The sequence below is a fragment of the Peromyscus maniculatus genome, chromosome 1 (genome assembly GCF_049852395.1).
Source record: "Peromyscus maniculatus bairdii isolate BWxNUB_F1_BW_parent chromosome 1, HU_Pman_BW_mat_3.1, whole genome shotgun sequence".
Taxonomy (NCBI): domain Eukaryota; kingdom Metazoa; phylum Chordata; class Mammalia; order Rodentia; family Cricetidae; genus Peromyscus; species Peromyscus maniculatus.
Genome location: NC_134852.1, coordinates 157858283 through 157877930, shown reverse-complemented (window position 1 = coordinate 157877930; position 19648 = coordinate 157858283). Strand labels below are relative to the sequence as shown.

The following is a 19648-nucleotide window of genomic DNA, read 5'->3' as shown; positions in this document are numbered from 1 at the left end:
TGGGGTTCTAAACAATTCCTCCTTGATGACTTCTACCCCTTAGTACGTTCTTGGACTGAAGGAGCGTCCCGAGACGATTTTTCATGTATGTAATACTAGTGACGGCAGTCCTGGGATGAGCAGCAGAGTGCCCATCCCACGAAGAACGCTGAACAAGTCAGGTTTTTCTGGTCATCAATACCTCGTACCTTCTCGTTTAATGTTTTCAATTTGTGAACCAAGAGGGTGGCTGCCCATCTCGGAGGTGAACCATACGTACCCCCGGTGTTACTCAAAGTTTCCACACGCAGATGGTGGTCCAACCAAGATTCCACAGCAGGTCGTTCCGGGATTGGGAAGACTACAGACCCCAGAAGGCAGTTCGCGGGCGGCGACAGGAGCGCACGGGCGCTTGGGTTGCCTGGGTTGCGCCTGCGCAGCAGTGGCGAATCGAGTATCTGGGAGACTACAGGTTCCACAAGGCAGCGCGGGGCAACCAGAGTCGGAAGTGTTTGCGCCTGCGCGGCGCGGGCGGGGCCTCTAGGGCGGAGCGGCCACCATCTTGGAACGGGAGGCGGAGCAGAGCCGACTGGGAGCGACCGAGCGGGCCGCCGCTGCCGCCATGAACCCCGAATAGTGAGTGAGCCCCGCCCGCGCCGTGTGGCGCAGCCTCGATCATGTCTATGGGGCTATACGCTTATCGAAGCTGTCTGGCCCTGGTCAGAACTGCGCGGCGCCCCCACATCCGGGTCCCTCTTCCGCTGACCCCCCCTTACATCCGGGTCCTGCCCCTCCCCCCGGGAACCCCAGGACCCCTGCTCAACACCCCGAGTTCTCCTATCCAGGGCACGGAGACGATTGTCTCGAAGGGCAGCTCATGGAGCTCGCAGCACCGGCCCTCCCAGGCCTTTTCGGTTATGTGACCCTGCAGATCCGGCCTCCCTGAGCCTCAGTTTCCCCGCCCGCTGCCTGACCACGGGCAGGCGGTCTGGAGTCCATCCTGATAGTTTCTGGTCTCCAGAGTGGAGCACTTTGAGTTGGGCGCTGAGCCTCTCTGCCTCTGACTTTGTTCTGGAGCCCGGTGTTCGGGGCTGGCCCAGACAGGAGCTGCCCAGGCGAGAGGGGAGCCCAGGCCCCCGCCTGGCTCACGTCCCCCGCAGGTCCTTCCCACCGGGGCTGCCGTCTGCCCTGCCTGGGCCGCACCGGCCTGTGCTCCCCGCGGCCCGTCCTTTTTTGTCCTCTCACCTTTGCGCAGGCCTCCAGCCCCACTCGGCTTCCCTCACCTGTCACACTGCCAAAGAACTTTAGGTGAATATGGAACTGGCTTGCTCCCCTAGAGTGGGATTTTTATTCCCCAAACTCACACCTTTGGAGTAGATGGCCCACGTCCAGTTTTGCCCATGTTGTCTTCTTCCCCTTCCCCGCTTCCTTTTTCTTCTCCAGCTCTAGGCCTCAGATTTCCTTGAGAAGGGGTGAAGCTCAGCAGGGTTAGGGGAACAGAGAAGGGAGGCTACAGGCTGCCAGAGCCTGACAGGCCTAGTTCCCAGGCTCACAGTTAGCCACTGCTGGGGGTAAGTCGTTCCCTTCTGACCTCCGGTTCCCCGGTAGTTGGAGACAGTACTCACTCACACCGCTGCACTGTTGTGAGGGTTCAATGAGAGGATGCATTTCAAGTACCCCACACCGGGCCGGTCACAGTGGAGGACGCCCTAACGGCTGCGTCCACGGCCACTTGTTGACGCCTCTCATTAGCGACTTCATCTCAGGCTCTTTCACTTGGGTTTTGGCTTCACGGGTTCAGGCTTTCGTTTTTGGGTCCTAGGCTGGCACACGATAAGGCCTAGCGTGGGTTTCCTCACAGTTCCTACCAAACAGCCCCAGAGTCTCAGTGCTGACACCCAGCTGGTTGTGTTTCCTGGGAAATTGTGTTCCTCTCTTTTGCCACAAAGTGGGAATTCAGACAGAGCAAGCCGAAGGTTTTGAGGGCTACTTATTGGGGATAGTGAGGGTCTGTTTTTCATCCCTTTTCAGCACAGTGGGAGGATCTGGTGAGCACCATGGTATACCAAGCAGAAGCATGCCTCACGGTGTTGTCATGCCTGCTGCAGGGGCAGGGAGTGGGGGGAACTTCCGACCTGCCTTCATGCCTGCCCATCTTCTCTTGCCAGTGACTACCTGTTCAAGCTGCTTTTGATTGGTGACTCGGGTGTGGGCAAGTCGTGCCTGCTCCTGCGGTTTGCTGTGAGTAAGAAGCACCCCATGTCATCCACTTGGGGTCCTAGCTGGCCACTGGGAGGAAAAAGAGGCAACTCAGGACACAGTAGTTGCCAGAGCTGCCAGAACAAGGGCCCAGGCCTCTCAGGTTGGGGTGCTTAGAACTAAGTCTTGGCAGTGAGGAGCACCGCGGGGGCAGGGAGCTGGAGGGAGGACTTCCGGAGAGTTCTTGGACTGTGTGTTCAGGCTGTGTCACTGTCGCCTTTCAGGATGACACGTACACAGAGAGCTACATCAGCACTATTGGGGTGGACTTCAAGATTCGAACCATCGAGCTGGATGGCAAAACCATCAAACTTCAGATTGTGAGTGTGGCTGTTCTCCAGCCCTGAGACAGAAGTGTTTGTTGGGGTGGGGGCTCTCCTGTGGCTGACCTACTCTTCCCTCCTGTCTCATAGTGGGACACGGCTGGTCAGGAACGGTTCCGCACCATCACTTCCAGCTACTACCGGGGGGCTCATGGTATCATCGTGGTGTATGACGTCACTGACCAGGTACCCCTGGATTTGTGTCCCTGCCTTGCCCACTCTGCTCCTTTCCCTGTTTTCATTCCCCTTAAGCTTTCTGGAGGAGACGCTGTGCTGAATTGCTTCATAAAGGGCAACAGGCCACGAAAGTGGACCCTGCCTAGATCCTGTCGTGAAGCCTTGATAGAACCAGGCTTCATGGCTCCTGCTACCTTATTCCAAACCTTCCAGACTACCCATGTTGGGTGGCAATTAGTCAGTTGGTTGGTTACTGCTGGTTCCTTGCTTCCTGAAGTCTGCAGACAGTTGGAGCGATTGGAAGGCTTTAGACAAGAAAGTGAGGAGGCCCAGCATGAGCAGAAGTTCTGGAGCCTGTGTCTGCTGTGGTGGCTTCAGCAGCCAGGAATTGACCTGACGGTGACTCAGTTTATAGAAACTGCACTCTTTAGCTTTCCTTGCTTGCTTACCCCACAAAATGGGAGTTTTGCTCTGTTGCCAACTTATTCCAAATCCCTGGGCTCCTCCTTAGCCTCCCTAGTAGCTGGGCTACACTGGGGCCCCACCACTGTGCCTGGCTTTGATGCTCATGAGAAGTGCCTCATATTCCCATCTTACAGATGAAGACTTGGTTCAGGCTGGGGCAGTGACTTGCTAAGGGCTTCCAGCCAGTTAGTGGCAGAGGCCAGAGGCCTCTTTTTCTGCCAGGCAGTCCTGGGCTGGGAGAGTTCCTGCTTTGAGGGGCAGTGGCCACTTACCAGAGACTCCTGATACCCATGCCTTTACCTCTTCTGTCTAACGAGGTGAGTGAGCTTAGTGTCCCTCAGAGGTCACCAAGGCTTTAATTAGCTGTCATATCCAATCAGCCCAGATTGACTTCCTGTAACTTTTTACTGTTCTCTTCTCTTTCCTTGAGAACACTACCGGCAGCTCTCTTGTCTGTCACTAAGCATACGTTCTGCCGTGAACTGCTCCCTCAGCCCCTTTAGCCTCTGACTGGCTCACCCTTACTGCGCATTAACCCCTGTTTTCTGCACCCTAACTAACCCCAGCCACTTCTGTGGTGTGGCTTTTGTCATGTGTTCTGGGACTCCTTTGTGTGTGTGTTCTGGAATTCTTCCATCCAAACAGATGTTCCATGGGTTCGCATCTCTGGGTGTGTGCTTGTGCTGGCCCATGGTGTCTCTAACAGGAATAAGCTTCCTGCTCTTACCCAGTGAAGGAAATGGTGAGACCTCTGTGCCCTGGTTTGCTTTCTGTTGCCACAGTAAACACCAGGTGGGAGGAAAGGGCTTGTCTCATCTTAAAACTCTCAGGTAGTAAGTAGTCCATCATTGAAGGAAGAAGCCAAGGCATGAATTCAGGCAGGAACCGTGGGAAAGGTACCTACTGGCTTATTGCCATGGTTTGCTCAGCTTGCTTTCTTAGACCACCCAAGGCCACCTGCCAGAGGGCGACACTGCCCAGTGAGCTCGGCCCTTCCACATCAACCATCAATCAAGAAAATGCCTCATAGACAAGCTCACAGGACAGTCTGATGGGGGAAGTTCCTCAGTTTAGATGCCCTTTCCAGATGTTTAGGTTTGTGTCAAGTTGAAAAATGCTAACTAGTACACCATGTTTCCTCCATGAAGAAGGTGTTTTCCAGAGGCGTTAGTAACTTGCCTGTGATGTCGGTGTAAAGAAAGACAAAGTCCTTTCTCTGTCTTCCAACTGCCTCTGTGGGCTTCACACCAGCTGCAGGATTCAGATTCCAGCACTAGCCTCACCATCTCCCCCACCCGCCTCCTGCATCCTCATTTTGTAACATAATCCTTGTAAGTCTGACCAGAAAACTTCCTTTCTCCGTAGTTCGTCTCAAGGCACCTCTATTCTCTCCCCATCATTTCAGCTCTGTCCCTTCATAATAATAGCAGTGATGAGGATAATAGCAGCTCTTGCTAATTGAGCACTTGTTATGAGACAGGCCTGCATTCATTTCTCATGCAAACAACAGCTCTTCTGGGAGGTGTTATCGGAACAAAAGAGGAAACTGAGACCCAGGTCAGGTGACTGGATATCTAAGGTCACATAGTAAATGACCAAGCTTAGGCGATAGCCAAGGTAGCCTAACTCTAAGCCTGTGCTCTTTCTGGCTGCAGTCCTGGTTGAGGACATTACTCTAGATTATTCTAGCCACTTCCCAGTTGTTCTGTATCTTGTTACTCTGCTCTAATCCTGCCCAGACTATATTTCCAGAACACAGATATGCTCCAGTTACTATTCAACTAAGAAAACCCTCAGTGTCTGTTGGTATGCCAAGTTTATCCAGGCCAAGACCTTTTCAGCTCTGTCCTAACCCCCCCTCACCAGTCCTTCCCAACCCGCAGCCTGCTGTTTTCCCACTTCCAACTCCCCAAAGACACCACACCCTCCCATTTTAGCAGACGCTGTCTCCTTAGCTGGTAGCTTTTGCATCAGCTGAGTCCATGCCTGCAGGATGGGGTGGTCCTGAGGCTACCCAACTCTGGCTTTTGATCCCATCTTGCTATGTGTGTGTACTGGTCTGTTCCTCCACTGTCCCCTGAGTGCCCTAAGGCGGGTGTGTAGGTAAGTACCCTCTGTTCCCTCCTTCTAGCATAGGGCCCAGCTTAGAACATGAGATTGTGTATAGTAGAGCCCAGCATACCTTAAAGAAGGGAAACAGGAGCTGGAGAGATGCTTCAGCAGAGTGTTCACTGCTCTTACAGAGGACTTGAGCTTTGGTTCCCAGCACTCACATGGCAGTTTACAACTGTCTGTAACTCCCAATTCCAGAGGAGCTAATGCCCTCTTCTGGCCTCCAAGGGCACGAGCCATATACAGGGTACACATGCATGCAGGTAGGCAACTTTTTAAATAGAAGAGAAAACACAACTCTAGCCTGAATGCATTTCTAGAAATTCCATCCTTCGCACAAATTCTATGTCAAGCTGCTAGGGGAGTCTGAGACTCAGTGAAGTGATAGTTGGTGTCATAAGTGGGGTGACCCTGTCTCACTGGCCAGGGTCTTCCTTATGAAGGCCCTTCATTTCCCACTGGGCTCCAAGGCTTGAGAATTTAAAGAGAGGACTGGAGATATATGTAGCTCAGCAGGAAGTCCTTTGTGTCTCTCTCTCTCTCTCTCTCTCTCTCTCTCTCTCTCTCTCTCTCTCTCTCTCTCTCTCTCTGTGTGTGTGTGTGTGTGTGTGTGTGTGTGTGTGTGTGTGTGTGTGTGTGTGTAGGGGGTGCAAGACAGGGTTTCTCTGTGTAGCCCTTGCTGTCCTGGACCCTTTGTAGATCAGAATGGCTTGAACTCAAGAGATTCACCTGCCTCTGTCTCCCTAATGCTGAGATTAAAGGAATATGCCACCATGCCCAGCTCCTTTTCATTATTTGTAATGATTTATTTTTGTTTCATGTGCATTGGTGTTTTGCCTGCTAGTTAAGGATTTCTGATATCCTGGAACTGGAGTTACAGACAGTTGTGAGCTGCCATGTGGGTGCTGGTAATTGAATCCAGGTCCTCTGGAAGAACAGCTGGTGCTCTTAACCACTGAACCCTCTCTCCAGCCCCCTTTTTCATAATTTTTATTTTGAAAGGGTCTCATTAAGTTCCCTGGGCTGGTCTTGAACTTACAATCTTCATGCCTTTAGTTTCCTTCCTACCTAGGACTGTCTGCCTTCATCAACCATGCCTGATGTCACCTGCCTTTCTTCTGATGCCCTTAGCTTCTGTGTGTGGTTACACCTAGGAGTGGTTTAGGGAGAGAGAGCTGCAGAATACAGAAAGGGCCAGTGATTGTAGGCAGCTGGTGAGGTGTGGGGCCGCTGGTTGGCGGCTACTCTGTGCTGGCTTTGGTTTTTGGGTTTCCACATGGAAGAGAACCAGGGGAACACTAAGCTCAGAGGGGACGACTTCATCTGAATCCCCATGCTCAGGGCTCCTGCCTTTCCCTCAAAGGAGCCCTGTTCTCTAGACTAGCTAGATGGTAACTTTGGACCCTGTGTCTAGGAATCCTACGCTAACGTGAAACAGTGGCTGCAGGAGATCGATCGCTACGCCAGTGAGAACGTCAATAAGCTCCTGGTAGGCAACAAGAGTGACCTCACCACCAAGAAGGTCGTGGACAACACCACAGCCAAGGTGAGCGGGGCCAGCCTTGGCTGTCGGGCTTGGGGCTCCTTTCCCTTCACCCCTTCTCTCCTTGCTCTTATTTCTCTCATCTCCTTGGCAGGAATTTGCAGACTCTCTGGGTGTCCCCTTCCTGGAGACGAGTGCCAAGAATGCCACCAATGTCGAGCAAGCATTCATGACGATGGCTGCAGAGATCAAAAAGCGGATGGGGCCAGGAGCAGCTTCTGGGGGTGAACGGCCCAACCTCAAGATCGACAGCACCCCTGTGAAGCCAGCTAGTGGTGGCTGTTGCTAGGAGGGGCACTTGGGGAAGGGACACCTTCTCCAGATGATGCCCCTGGAGGGGGCAGGAAGTGCCTCCCTCTCCTAGGGCATTTGAGTCTGTGGCTTTGGGGTGTCCTGGGCTCCCCATCTTCCTCTGGCCCATCTGCCTTCTGCTCTGAGTCCTAGTCCTGTCAGGGCCCCATGGAGGACATGCGGGACCTGTGGCTGGGGTGCTCACAGGGACTGCTCTGCTGCTGCCTCTAGGTTCCTGGAGAAGATGCCCACCACGCACCTTTTGGAATGAGGGCTCCGCTGTCTGTCACTCACCCCCATGTATGCTGCACTGGGTTTCTCTTTTCCTTCCTTCCTTCCTTCCTTCCCAAGAGCCGAGGGCCTCCCTGCCTCTGCTGCCCCTGGCTGTAGGCAGTGGCCAGGGGATCCAGGGCCTCAGATCCAGGGTCCTGCGTCGGACCTCAGGACAGGGGAGGGGTCTGTCAGAGCCCAGCAGCCCACCTTTTCCTTCCCCTTGCCTCCCTCCACCGCTCCCACACTCAGCTTGAGCCGTCCAGCTGCTGCTGGGTCTTGAGCACAGCTAGGGCAGGTGGGCGGTGGCTGGGCCGGGCCTGTGTCTCAAGCCCAGAGGGAGCCCGAGCTGCCTCCCTGCCCTGCCAGAGCCAGGCCCCTTTGTCCCTGAGAAAGGCGGAGGCGGGAGGCCCACCATGCCAGAGGCCGGGCACCAGCCTTAACCCTCTCTCTGCCAGCTCCACTTCCTTCCTTGAGGCAGCACATCTGGCTTGTTCTCCCTCCATTCCTCAGCCTGAGGGGGCCAGACCCACTTCTCTGGGGGTGTGGGGGCCACTTGGGGTTACGGGACTCTTTGCCCCTCCCCACTCAGAACCCAGGCCCCCACCCCCTGGCACAGCTTCCTGCAGAAAACCTCTGGTCTTTACCATGTCCTTTGTGCTGTCTTCTTGCCATTCTTCCCCTACACCCTCCCCTCCCTTCCAGTGTGTATTTAAATCCCTGGGCTGCCCCTCTGGGAGGGAGCCTCTTCTCCCACGTTCCCCTCTGGTGTCATGTCAGGCATTTTGCAAGGAAAAGCCACTTGGGGAAAGATGGAAAAGGATGAAAAAAATAAATTTCCACTGGCCCTTGGATAAGCCAAGGGTTTTTGCAAGGAAGCAGTGGTGACTGAGTAGTGTGGTCTGTGTCTCGGTCTGGCTCTGAGTTGCTGCATGGAACTGGAATCCAGAGTTTGGTGTGATGCACAGGGGTCCTGACTCGGACTGTGCCCCAAGTTTGCTGTTAAAAGCCCTTGACCCACATACTGGGGCTGGGAAAGCCTGCTGTGCTGTTGGGGGATGTCCCTAAGGGCCCAGCACGGATCTGTCGGAGGGAGGGAGGAGGTCATCGGGTGAGCCACCATCAATACCCACAGGGAGGGCTTGCAAGGCATGAAGTTGAGCAAGAGCTGGACCCAGGAGCGGGCGTTGAGCCCCACAGATGTGCTCCATCCTGCTTGGTCTTCACCTTCCTCCAGTCCTTTTGAGTTAAGTCCCTCTTTTGCCTTCTGTTTGGCTTCAAGCCAGAATCCAGATACCCTGAACTATGAACAAGTGCTTCACATTGGGGCCTCACGTCTCCTCAGCCAGCACTGTGCACTGAATGTGGCTGTGGTGGGCTAGTTGTGTGAGTGTTGTGCCAGGAACGTGCGTCCAGGTCTCCGCGTTCTGAGGGTGCACAGTGGCGGTGCTGGGCCTCCTGGGCTGCCAGAGGCTGGCGGAGGGGCGCTCAGAGCCTCGGCCCCGCCCGAGGCCGCTGCACGGCGGCCCCGCCCCCGGCTCCGCCCCGCCGGCTTCGCGGGCTGGAGAGCGAGGGAGCCGCGGGCGAGGGATCGCAGGATGAGCGATCGGGGCCCGGGCAGCCGGCAGCGGACGCGCCCCCCGAGCCCCACGGCCCGCGCCCCGCGTCCCCCACGGCCCCGCGGCCCCGGTCCCGGACGCGCTGCCCGTGTCCCTCGAGTCCCGTGGGCCATGCCCGGCCGGCCCTAAGTGTGGGCCGGGGGGCGTCCCCTTGCGCCCAGACCCCGCGCTGGCGCCCCCCGGGCCGCCGCCCGGCGCGGGGGCCATGGCGTTCACCTTCGCAGCATTCTGCTACATGCTCACCCTGGTGCTGTGCGCCTCCCTCATCTTCTTTGTCATCTGGCACGTAAGGCTGGGCTCAGACTGGGGGCGGGGTGGGGGGCAGTGGGCTTAGGGAGCAGCATGGGGCTGGGGCGGATGGGCTCAGAGCCCCGGGGAAACTTGAAGGGTCTTTTCCATTATCCATCATCCATTGGTTTCTATTCGCCCCCCTCCATTAACACCCCCTGCTGTCGGCTTCCTTCCCCGGGGGCAGCCCCCCTTCCCTCACCGCCCCCGCCTGTCTGGGGATATGTCAGTAGGTCCTGACCCTCTCCTTGCCTGATCCAGTCATTGGGCAGGGGGTGGAATTCTTGATTCTTCTACATCTTCATCCATCCACCCCCGTCTGTCCATCGGGCAGTTTGTCTGTTTCCCCCCACACACACACCCCTCCTTTGTGGGTTTTTCCAACCAGAGTGATGGAGCCGGTTGCTATGGCAACTGCATCTGTTTACAATACCCGCATATCTTGGAACCCATTATCCCTGTCCCCTCTCGGACCCTTCTCTGACCCAAGAGGGACAGGTTCGAAGTAGCCCCAGAAACCTAACCCCCACCTTGTCTCACTTCGGGGAACCCTCCAGTTCCCTTCCCACCCCCCAGCTTCCTTCCTACTCCCCACGTACATGCCCTTTGTCTTTCATGCCCCCACTTCTGGTCTGCCCTTTCTCTGGCCTAGCCTCACTCCAGAATGTCTGTCTCATCTCCTCCGGATGGCTTTCCCCTGGGGAGGGTTCTCCTAACTAGTTCTACCCTGGGCTTTCCCAAGGGTGCCCTCTACCTGGTCCCTTTCTCCTCCCTACAGAACTGTGAGCCTCTGGCTCACTGTTGGGGTCTTTGCCCCACCCCCCTTTCCAGCTTCCCGTCTGCCTCTGCCCTCTGAGGTTTCTGCCCCAAACGGTCCCGTCCAGGCCTCTGTCTGTTGTGGCTACTAGCACACTCTGCACATCTGCACACACCTCCCTGGTCTTGTCATCCTCTTTTAGGGGTCCTCTTATCTGATTGCAACCAGCCTGCCTCCCTTCCTCCTTGCTTTATCTGCCTCTTTCCTGCTCCCCCACTTCCTCTCTCTTCCTGGGACTTGCTGCCTCTCACCGGTAGTCCCCATCACCCCCATCCGGGAAATCTCCCCTTGTATCCTCCCCTTGTTCTCCTTCCTGTGGTACCATGCCACCACTGTATGAAGATCCTAAGCCCCACGAGTATCTCCCAGTGTGTTCCGTCTCCAGCCCTGGCCCTCACTTTGCCCTAGTCTTGATCCAAGTCTCCAGTTGCTTTTGCTTTTTCTTGCCCTCTGCTCCGTTTTTCTCTTCTTCCGTCACCTCAGATGCATTATCATCTCTGAGCTTCCTGTCCCAGGCTCAGGGCCTTCTGACAGTCCTGTGGGGGCAAGAGAGCTGGGGTCCTAAGAATTAGAAAGAATGGGAGGACACAGGAAATAACTAGTGCCTGAAATCCAAGAAGCCCGTTTCCCACTCCCTCTTTCTGATAGGGAACCTCTCAGGAGATTCTCAGAGACGGCTCCCTAGCTCAGCTGCAAGGGCGTCAGGCTACATAAGACCCAGACTCTGCCCTTGCAGAATGCCCAGGCTGAGATGAAGTCTGCTCAGGTTTGGAGCCACACCTTTGTTCTCTTAGCAAACCTTTCTGGAGCCCCTACTGCGGAGACACTGTGCTTCTTCAGCCTTTTAGCTGGGTTATCTTAGCTAGCTGGAACTGTTTCCTCATCAGTAAAATGGGCTTGTGGACATGAGGTCTGGGAGAGGAGATGTGGGCCTCACTTCAAAGTTGTGAAGACGTAGAACCTTCTGTGCCAGGACTCCAGGTCCCACCTCAACCCTCAGCCCAGGCCCTACTAGTCACTAGGCAACCAACCCTGGTGAGTGACGTGTGTCATCTGTCACAGCGGGGAATTGTTTGTTCCGGGGTGGGGGGGACGCTGAGTCAGCGCCAAGCAGCCTGGGGGGGGTGGGAGGCTCCACACCCGCTGCCTGCTGGTGGTGCCAGCTCTGGGGCAGACAGACAGACAGCACCCTTCCGCCCCTGCTGGACCCTGTTGCTGTGCCTATCAGGCAGGCGGCTGCCCAGAGTCACAGGAATTGGGGGAGGGGCTCCAGATGGCCCCAGCTCCCTCCAGGAAGCCTGTGTTCTTTTCCTCTGAACCGTATGGGGTCTAGGATGTTTGGGGGTGGCGGCCCTGCTGCCTCATCCTGGGGCTCCCCTTCCCCCTCAGTCAGGCTTCTTTGCCAGCCTGCCTCCCCCAGGTCACCAGGAGGTCCTTCCAGGCCCACACCATCATTTCCTCAAGTGTCTGTTACCTCAGGAGTCCCCCCACCCCGGACACCACAGCAGAAGGCACTTGGGACCTTCTGCCTTCACTCTCCTTACCACACAGGCCCTTTGGAGCTGGTTACTAGAGAGCCCAGGGATGCATCTCCACCACTCCATTTCCATGACCACCATCCTCCTCAGACCACCATGAACCCCTCCCCGGACTTGAACAGGCCCTTCAGTGATCTTCGAGTAGACAGAGTGGGTAGTACTTTTCCCTGGATTACAGGTTTACCACTCAGTAGCTGTGTGGCCTTGGACAGGATACCTGTTTTCTCACCCACAAGTCAGCAATGAGAATAGGGCTAGAACTAAGTCATTCGGTTGTCACAGGCGTCCGGGGAGCTGATCAAGCCTGCTTGCTGGGTGGTTATCTTGGCTGTGGCTGTTAGCCAGCTTGTATCCCCACCAATCCTAAACCTCAATCTGATCACCCCACTTTGCTACTGTATACTCCTCTAGGACTCCCTCCACTCGTACGTTACAGCCCCGTCTTGGTTGGCCTTGCAGGGGCTGGCTCTGGTGACCTTTCCGGCTGCCTCGAATCCTCTTTTCTTCCCATTCTCACACAACCCAGCCCCATGAACGGCTCGCCGAATGTTCTTTCGGCCTTCTGTGCCTTTGTAGCTGTCGTTACCACGACTTGGACTGCGTCTCTCCCATTTGCTCACCAAATGCTCACTTGTCAGCTTGAACCCACCAGCCCACATGGAGTCTTGCTCGAACCTCACCACTGATCAAGAGTTCTCTCCCCAACTCCCTGGGGCCCTCCTGGACAAGAACTGTGTTCTAACCCTCTAGGGTTCCTGTGCTCAGCATGAGGCCTGGGAGAGGAGAGGCCATGACTTGAAATATGTGGGGAGTGTAATAGACATTAGGGATTCCATTGTCGACTGCCTGGGAGCTTGGGCCAAGACGTGTGTGTGTGTGTGTGTGTGTGTGTGTGTGTGTGTGTGTGTGTGTTGTTACCATCCAGCTCCCTCCAAGAAGCCCATGTTCTTTTCCTCTGAGCCATCTGGGGTCTGAGGTGTTCAGGGTGGTGGTGGGCCTGCCCCAACCCTGACAGGTACATGCCCCTACCCCCAGATCATAGCCTTTGATGAGCTGCGGACTGACTTCAAGAACCCCATCGACCAGGGGAACCCAGCGCGGGCAGTAAGTGATACATGTGCTGTGCTGAGGTGTGTCCGTCCGTTTGTCTTTCTGTCACGGGTGGAAGGTGGGAATGGGGGTCGGGGAAAGGGGATGCGATGTGGAGGGCTGATGAGGTGACCCTGTCCTTTCCCCTGTCCCCGCCCTCGCAAACACCTGGAGCGGGCGTCAGGGCTCGGGTTCCTCCTGATGGGGCAGCCTTTTCCAGGCTCTGGGCCGTTGCCATGGAGATGCAGATGAAGGCCCCTCCATGGCGACAGTCGCCATGGGGACGCGGCTGCTTTCCTGAGAGGAAGACACCGCAGAGTGTTCTGGCGCCCTCTGGCGACCACACGTGGGGCCGTGGGAGGCGCCCTGGTTTCTGCTCCACGGCCTCCCTTATCTAGGCCCTTTCCTTCCCTACAGCGCGAGCGTTTGAAAAACATCGAACGCATCTGCTGCCTCCTGAGGAAGGTCAGTGTCAGGAAGCGCCTAGCTAGTGCTGGTCTCACTCTCCAGCCCACAGCCATGCCTTCCTCTTCTCTGAGCCTTTTGGATCCACTTTGCCACCCGGGAGGGTGGGAATGGCAAGCCAGGGACCTTTTTGTCCTGAGATCACGGTGGGTGGGCACTTCCTAAACCTCATTCCTTCTCTGTGCCGTTGACCTCTCACCCTCGCTCCCCCAGCTGGTGGTCCCGGAATATTCCATCCACGGCCTCTTCTGTCTGATGTTTCTGTGTGCGGCAGAGTGGGTGACCCTGGGCCTCAACATCCCCCTCCTCTTCTACCACCTTTGGAGGTGAGGGCAGCAGCTACGGGGGGGGGGGGGGTGAAGATGGGAGCAGGGCAGGATGGGGTCAGTCGGACCTGGGCGGCTGGAGGGGGCACTCAGACCTCCCTCACCCCAGGTACTTCCACCGCCCTGCGGATGGCTCCGAGGTCATGTACGATGCGGTCTCCATCATGAATGCCGACATCCTCAACTACTGCCAGAAGGAATCCTGGTGCAAACTAGCCTTCTACCTGCTCTCCTTCTTCTATTACCTGTACAGGTGAGGCCTCGGCCGCGCGCCGCAGCCGGAAACCAGGCAAGGGGCATCCCAGGCGGCAGGCTCTCGATTCCTAGTCCCTCTTTTTGCCCTTGAGGACTACAGACAAACCAGGGTATGCCGGGGAGGGTGGCAGGCTGTCTCGGGACACACATTCACAGCTTGTCTCCCCCCCGCAGTATGGTTTATACGTTGGTGAGCTTCTAAGGGTGAAGCCGGCCAGGGAGCAAGCCCAGAATGGACCGGACGCCTGTGCACCCCTAGCCCTGCCCTTCTGGCCACAGAGGCCTCAGCCCCGGGGAGACAGGGGGCACTGGTGCCTCCAGCCTCTTCACCCCCCCAAACTGCTGCTGCGGGGACCCACCCCCGCCTTCAGAGCTCTCCCCCTCCAACTAGGGCCAGGCAAAGCTCTCCCTGGGGTGGGGGCCCCACTGCTGGCCTGCAGTGGGCATGGCAGTTGTCCTGGAAGAGGCGGGGCTTCCAGTCTTGTCTGTTTCCGGGGAACTTGGGCCCTGCCACCAGGCAGACCTTGATCTTGGAAATTCTGGGCAGCCCCCCCACCGTGGCCCTCACCCTAAAGCTCCCCCTGCAGGTGGGGGGGCACCTGCACCAGGAATGAGCAGGCTCAATATGGGGGCAGCCCCGTCCCTAGTCTGCCCTCTCCCCCTCCCCAGGCGCTCTTTCCAACCCAGTCTCTACTTCTCCCAAACCCAGCCCACCTGCCCCTTGGACCTATTTTCTATGTTGCCTGGAGGAGTCCGGCACCCCTTCCCCGGCCATTTGTGACAAAATATGAATAAACAACTGAAAACACACAAGCCCCAGTTCTGCTCCTGAAAGGCTTGAACAGATGGGGTCAGGTGGGATACTCTGAAGGGAGCGACCTGGAGCTACATCCCCAGCACACTGAATCTCACCCTAGCCCCAGGCTTCTCTCGGATGTATCTGAGGCCTTGGAGGTCTCTTTGGCACCCACCCATTCTTCCACCCACCCCCTTTTCTGATGTGTCTAATACAATCCTTCCAGCTGTTTTTCAAGGCAGTATAAAAGTCACCTCCAGGATGCTCTCCTTGGACCTCCCTAACCTTCTCCTAAACAGACCCAAGCTGAGTCCCCTGGACAAAGCAGAGGCCCAGAGGTGTCCGTGGCTTCCCCTTGGGCCCCAGGAACCAGGGTCAAGCCAAGTCAAAGAAACCAAATCTTCAATGTATGGAAAAATCAGTGCCACCTGGGACCGGGTGATCACCGGACCAGGTGGAAGGTCAGCCAGTATATGATGAGGGGCTGGAAGGCAGCTGCTCCCAGGGTCAGGTAGAGCTGGAGACGCTGCCGAGGGGCTGGCCCCCCCATGCTGTCAGGGCCCAAGGCTGCAGTCCGCAAAGAACGCACCTAGAAGAAAGGAGTGCTGATGCCGGGCCAGGAGGGGAAATGTGTCCCAGAGCTGACCCAGCGGAGGAGAGGGATCACCCCACACTCACAATGAAGTACATAAGCGCAGATGATGTCCAGGCCAGGGCCACGTAGTAGCCATCGCTGCCGAAGAGCAGCCCTGTGAGTACACTGAGGATCATCCTGGGGGTGCAGGAATGGACTGGTGATCCCCAAGGCCCAAGCCCGAGACTGGCCCTATCCACCAGGGCCTAGAGCCACCCAACACTATGACCCATGACACCAGGCTGTCCCTACAAGGAACCAGACAGACTCTGAATGGATCTGCAAGGTTCAGGACTCAGTGCCAGGACCTGAAATCCCTTTCTCTTCCTTGGGCTCCCCAAGATAACTCACAAATCCTCAGCCTCTTTCAAGTCACTAGCTCCAAAAGACTGGTGGAGAAGAGCTGGGGCTTGGAATGGGGTAGACGCATCTCCAGCGTCACAATGAAGGCTGCAGCTAAAGGCTGGGGTCGCAGACCCTCCAAGCTCCTCTCAGCCCACAGGTACTACTCACCCAACATATTTGTAACCGCTGTAGGCCAGGAGGTGGAAGGTACTGAGCTCACTGTGCACAGTGGCCAGGTAGAGGCCCAGGAGCAGGGCCAGCACCTCCATTAACACCCATACCAGAGCTGTGCTTGCACACAGGCCCAGCACCTCTGGGGAGAACCTGCAGCCATGGGAGAAGGTAGGTCAGAATGAGCCCTCCTGTAGCAGGTGTAAGGTGAGAGGCTAAGAGTGAGCTGGGACCTGGCACCGGACCCGACACACACTCCTTGTAGAGGAAGGGAGAATAGAGCGTCAGCACCAACCTTTTCTGAATGCCCAGTGCCATCCCAGCCAGAAGCACATATGTGATGAAGGCCATGGCTGCCGAGAGAAGAAAGGATGCAGTCAGTCTGGCTTCTCACCCAAAACCTCTCACTAGACATTCAAGTCCACTGACATTCTAGCTTCTCCCATACTTCCCTCCCTGCATATCCCAGCAGGGCTCACCCTTCACATTCAGCTCTCCAATGTCCCGTCCCAGTGCACCTCTCTGACTACCCTGCCCCCTCCAGCTGAACACCACTGGACCTCCCAGGACCATAAGCTATCACCTCCCCTCTTATTGACGTGGCCACCAGAGGGCACAGCATTGCCACCTGCGAACTATGGGAGAGCTAGGTCCCTGAGAGCCGTGGCTTCAACGTGTGACACAGGACGACAGTACTAGCTTTGTAACACGGGTCAGGAGAGGATCACGAATGGAACAAGCTCAGCAGTTGCCCTTCCTGGCAGCTCCTCTGGACAGCTCTGCCCTCTGCCCGAGCATATCTGCTTTCCTTGTGTGTGTCTTCTGGGCCTGACCCTGATTAGCAGACAGGACAGAGAAGAGTGAGGTGCAGAGGCTATGTGGCTAGCCTGATAAGGGCCGTGGAGACAGGCAGCCATGAGGATCCAGAAGGGAGGAAGCATTTGCCCCAGCAGTCAGGCTGCCTAGAAGGGGGGGATGCTGGAGCAGGCCTCCGAGGACAGGGCAGTAATGGGAACAGCAGCTAGCACTTATGGTGAGGTGTGTCTCCTTCACGCCAGGGGGAATGCTCAGCACATACCATCTCCCTGGCTCTCCACAACAGTTCTCTGAGGTAGAAGCCACTGTTGGCCTCACTAAAGGTGGAAAGAACCAGCCTAAAGTCCTACAGCTGGAGCTGCTGAGCCAAGTAAAAACCCAGGGCTCCAGGCTGGGGAGAGACAGGGTCCAAATTAAAAGGCAGGAAGGTTATGGGAACATCAAGGTCACATTCAGGAAGTTTCCTACCGGTCACCCTGTCAATCTGGTGTCTGTTAACAGTCACACATGAAAAGCACCAGAAATGGATGCTGGGTCATTAGTTGAGTCTCCTTTTTCCTAACGATGCTTCAGGGCACAAGTACCCCTGCGTCTCCAAGCCCACATCAGAGACTCACTGGGGATATAGAGGTCAGGAGCATTGAGGTCTTTCCGTGGGGGCAGAGGCACATCATGACTGTATTGCATTTTCCAGTTCTGGCAGTGGCAGGGATCCGGTAAGCAGGAGCAGAGGAAAAAAAGAGGAAGAAAGGGGCTGAGGTCTGAGGATCAGGTTATCCGAAAGTGGGGAGAGGCATGCCAGCTCACCTGGTAGGATGCTCACCTGATGTGTGTAGGGGAAGACCAACAGTCCTAGCTTCTTGGCTACATAGGCTGTGTCCACAGCAAAAAAATACTTGAGTTTGTTCACAGAGACAAAGCGGTGCAGCTGGAGGTGGAGAAAGAAGACTGTGGGCGTGTCCCTTCCTGAGGCTGCTTGGGGGAGTCAAGTGGGACCCTGTGACACCCCAGCCCTAGCCAGAAACCCTGTCACCCCTTCCCTGAGCACAGGCCACACCTCTTTGTGCACTATGTCCTTCCCTTGGGATGCTATGGAGCTGCCATAGGCCATAGCCATATTGGCCACTGGGTCCCCAAGCAGGTGGTTGACACTGAAGGCTACATCAGCTCCTGGGGCTGGGTATCCGCCTGGCTGGCTGGAATAGCCACCACTTGTGTCATCGAAGAGTGGAGGAGGATCTGGAGCGGCCCGGGTCCTGTGCTTCGAAGCTGCAGGTGTGGGAATACCAAAGCAGGTAACAGAAATACAGAGCGAGGACCCAAATCATTGCCCCTTCCCCGGGCTGAGAAGCTGTGCATAGGACCCGGGACACCAAACAACTGCTGAGAAAAAGTCAGGATGCGTTTTAAGAAAGATCTCCTATTCTTTCGTGGGGAGGCGCGCCTTGAAGTGGCTGCCCACTTGTGATTTCTGGGAGGTCTCAAGGGAGATGATCCCTGAATACTAGAAAGTGAGCAGATGTTTGCTTGAGTACGATCACCGGTAAGACATCCCTTAACACGTGTAGAAAAGGCAACACCGGCTACTCGGAGTCCCCGGACAGTGGTCAGGAAGGCTGTCACAGTTATAACAGAGAAACGAAGTTCTGGAGGCGAAGTCGAGTCAAGCAGGATCAGACTTGGGGATTCCAGTTGTGCTATCGCCGCCTAACCTCAGGACTTGGCCAGCAAGGGCGAAGTCCAGGACACGCTGCAGTGTGGCAGGGCAGGAACCCGAGAGACACTCCCCGCCCTGGGCAGCAGCCACCGCAGGCCCTCTCCCTCCCGGAGAGTGGGTCCCGCAGGGGATTTGGAGCCCGGCTGCCAGGCCGCGCCCCGCCCTCCCCAGTCTTCACGCACCGTGGGCTCCGTATCCCGGGTGATAAGCCATGGCCAAGATGATCGCTCTACCCAAGGGCTGGCTGCGCTGAGTCGCGGGTACAACACTACTGATAAACAGCTGCTTCTCTCGCCCGGCACTGACCGAAGTTACCCGACAGCCCGACACGTCCCAGGGCTGGCGGGTCGCGGCGCCATGTCCGTGGCGTCACACTCCGCTGTCTACCATAGGCTTTTCGGAGGAGCTGGTTCTCCCCCTCCACACTCCCAATTGGCTACTGGTGAGCCTTCGCCCAATCGGATTTGGACATAGTCAACTTCCGATAGGTAGGGGGCGGAGCTATTCAAGGCGCTCTCCGATTGAGTAGGAGGCTGGTTAATTCGCGGCACGGCCAGCCAATAGGTGGGGAGGGTTTGTAACTTAGTTCCGCGTCTGCGCCGAGAGGCGCTTGACGCTCCTTGCCACGACTACGCCGGTAGCAAGACAGCTCCGGACGGACACAGCTAGTTAAGGTACAGAGCCGACTCCGCCGCAACGCATTCCAGGAGGAATGTGGCGGTCGGTCAAGCTTGCCCTCCCTCTTGTGCTCTCTTTCCTCCAGTTCACTCAGTCTTGTAGCGGAGCCCCGGGGGCGTAGAATGTGGTGGTGTTGCCCACACCAGGCGAGTGACAGCGCTGTCTAGAGCCCTAAAGCGCAGACTCCTCCTCCGGCCTCCCACTCCTTTCCGAGCAGGTGCTGTCCGTCAGCCGGTGCTGAAAATGCCCTTTAGCGTCCGCCGCTATCCTGTTCATCAGCTAGGGTCGTTGCTGGGAGGGTTTGGGGTCGCGCTCAATACATTCTACGCGCGCGCGCGCGCGCGCACATGTACACACACACACATGCACGCACGCACGGGGCAGGGGACAGAAAATGAGCCCCAGAAGATCCGAAATTCCAGAGATCTGGTGGTATACATGGGGCAGGAATACACACTGGGCCTTGTCCTGTTGCTTTCTCCAGTGGTCCGGTGGACTTGGGAGGCAGAAGTGTGCTGATCTGTCTCCTGAAGGTGCAGTCGAAAATCCTTAGTCATTACCAGTCCTGTGATCTCAGTGAGGCTCTTAGGCCTCGCTCCTAGTCTCCCAGACTCTTTCCTTCCCACCCAGGTTGTAACCACGCCCACCCTCACGGGAGACAGCCTTCAAGGGTCT

General features: G+C 56.5%; 3 protein-coding genes across 6 annotated transcripts; 2 read left to right on the top strand and 1 right to left on the bottom strand.

Annotated features, from left to right (window-relative positions):
* Window positions 1-316: 316 nt before the first annotated feature.
* Rab1b (RAB1B, member RAS oncogene family) lies at window positions 317-8297 on the top strand. Its single transcript, XM_006980592.4, has 6 exons — window positions 317-615; window positions 2148-2220; window positions 2463-2558; window positions 2652-2747; window positions 6730-6861; window positions 6953-8297. The coding sequence occupies exons 1-6, from the start codon at window positions 602-604 to the stop codon at window positions 7145-7147; spliced, it is 606 nt and encodes a 201-aa protein (XP_006980654.1). The 5' UTR covers window positions 317-601; the 3' UTR covers window positions 7148-8297.
* An 811-nt stretch (window positions 8298-9108) lies between these two features.
* Window positions 9109-14629, top strand: Cnih2 (cornichon family AMPA receptor auxiliary protein 2). 4 transcript variants are annotated; one of them, XM_006980590.4, is made up of 6 exons: window positions 9109-9324; window positions 12717-12785; window positions 13188-13235; window positions 13449-13561; window positions 13671-13814; window positions 13991-14629. In XM_006980590.4, the coding sequence occupies exons 1-6, from the start codon at window positions 9244-9246 to the stop codon at window positions 14016-14018; spliced, it is 483 nt and encodes a 160-aa protein (XP_006980652.1). In that variant the 5' UTR covers window positions 9109-9243; the 3' UTR covers window positions 14019-14629. The 4 variants fall into 4 exon arrangements, with proteins under 4 accessions (XP_006980652.1, XP_042114950.1, XP_076420233.1 ...); XM_042259016.2 differs by lacking the exon at window positions 9109-9324 and adding an exon at window positions 9350-11178; XM_076564118.1 differs by lacking the exon at window positions 9109-9324 and adding an exon at window positions 10880-10909.
* Window positions 14630-14997: 368 nt separating this feature from the next.
* Yif1a (Yip1 interacting factor homolog A, membrane trafficking protein) lies at window positions 14998-18680 on the bottom strand. Its single transcript, XM_006980589.4, has 8 exons — window positions 18478-18680; window positions 17636-17847; window positions 17402-17506; window positions 17196-17274; window positions 16058-16115; window positions 15760-15915; window positions 15291-15384; window positions 14998-15201 (listed from the first exon to the last, which is right to left on the bottom strand). Exons 1-8 carry the CDS (start codon window positions 18506-18508, stop codon window positions 15055-15057), a joined length of 882 nt encoding a protein of 293 aa, XP_006980651.1. The 5' UTR covers window positions 18509-18680; the 3' UTR covers window positions 14998-15054.
* Between the last annotated feature and the right edge of the window lie 968 nt (window positions 18681-19648).

Bases quoted from the DNA above. Each gene is read 5' to 3' on its own strand.
- Cnih2 (XM_042259016.2), top strand. From the start codon at position 11,068: ATGTGGGCCTCACTTCAAAGTTGTGAAGACGTAGAACCTTCTGTGCCA. The intron at 11,179-12,716 runs GTGAGTGACGTG...CCCTACCCCCAG, and splicing joins TCACTAGGCAACCAACCCTG to ATCATAGCCTTTGATGAGCT. The intron at 13,562-13,670 runs GTGAGGGCAGCA...CCCTCACCCCAG, and splicing joins CTCTTCTACCACCTTTGGAG to GTACTTCCACCGCCCTGCGG.
- Rab1b (XM_006980592.4), top strand. The intron at 2,221-2,462 runs GTGAGTAAGAAG...GTCGCCTTTCAG, and splicing joins GCCTGCTCCTGCGGTTTGCT to GATGACACGTACACAGAGAG. The intron at 6,862-6,952 runs GTGAGCGGGGCC...TCTCCTTGGCAG, and splicing joins TGGACAACACCACAGCCAAG to GAATTTGCAGACTCTCTGGG.
- Yif1a (XM_006980589.4), bottom strand. From the start codon at position 18,508: ATGGCTTATCACCCGGGATACGGAGCCCACG. The intron at 17,507-17,635 runs GTGTGGCCTGTG...CTCCACCTCCAG, and splicing joins AGGACATAGTGCACAAAGAG to CTGCACCGCTTTGTCTCTGT. The intron at 15,202-15,290 runs GTGAGTGTGGGG...CCTTTCTTCTAG, and splicing joins CTGCGCTTATGTACTTCATT to GTGCGTTCTTTGCGGACTGC.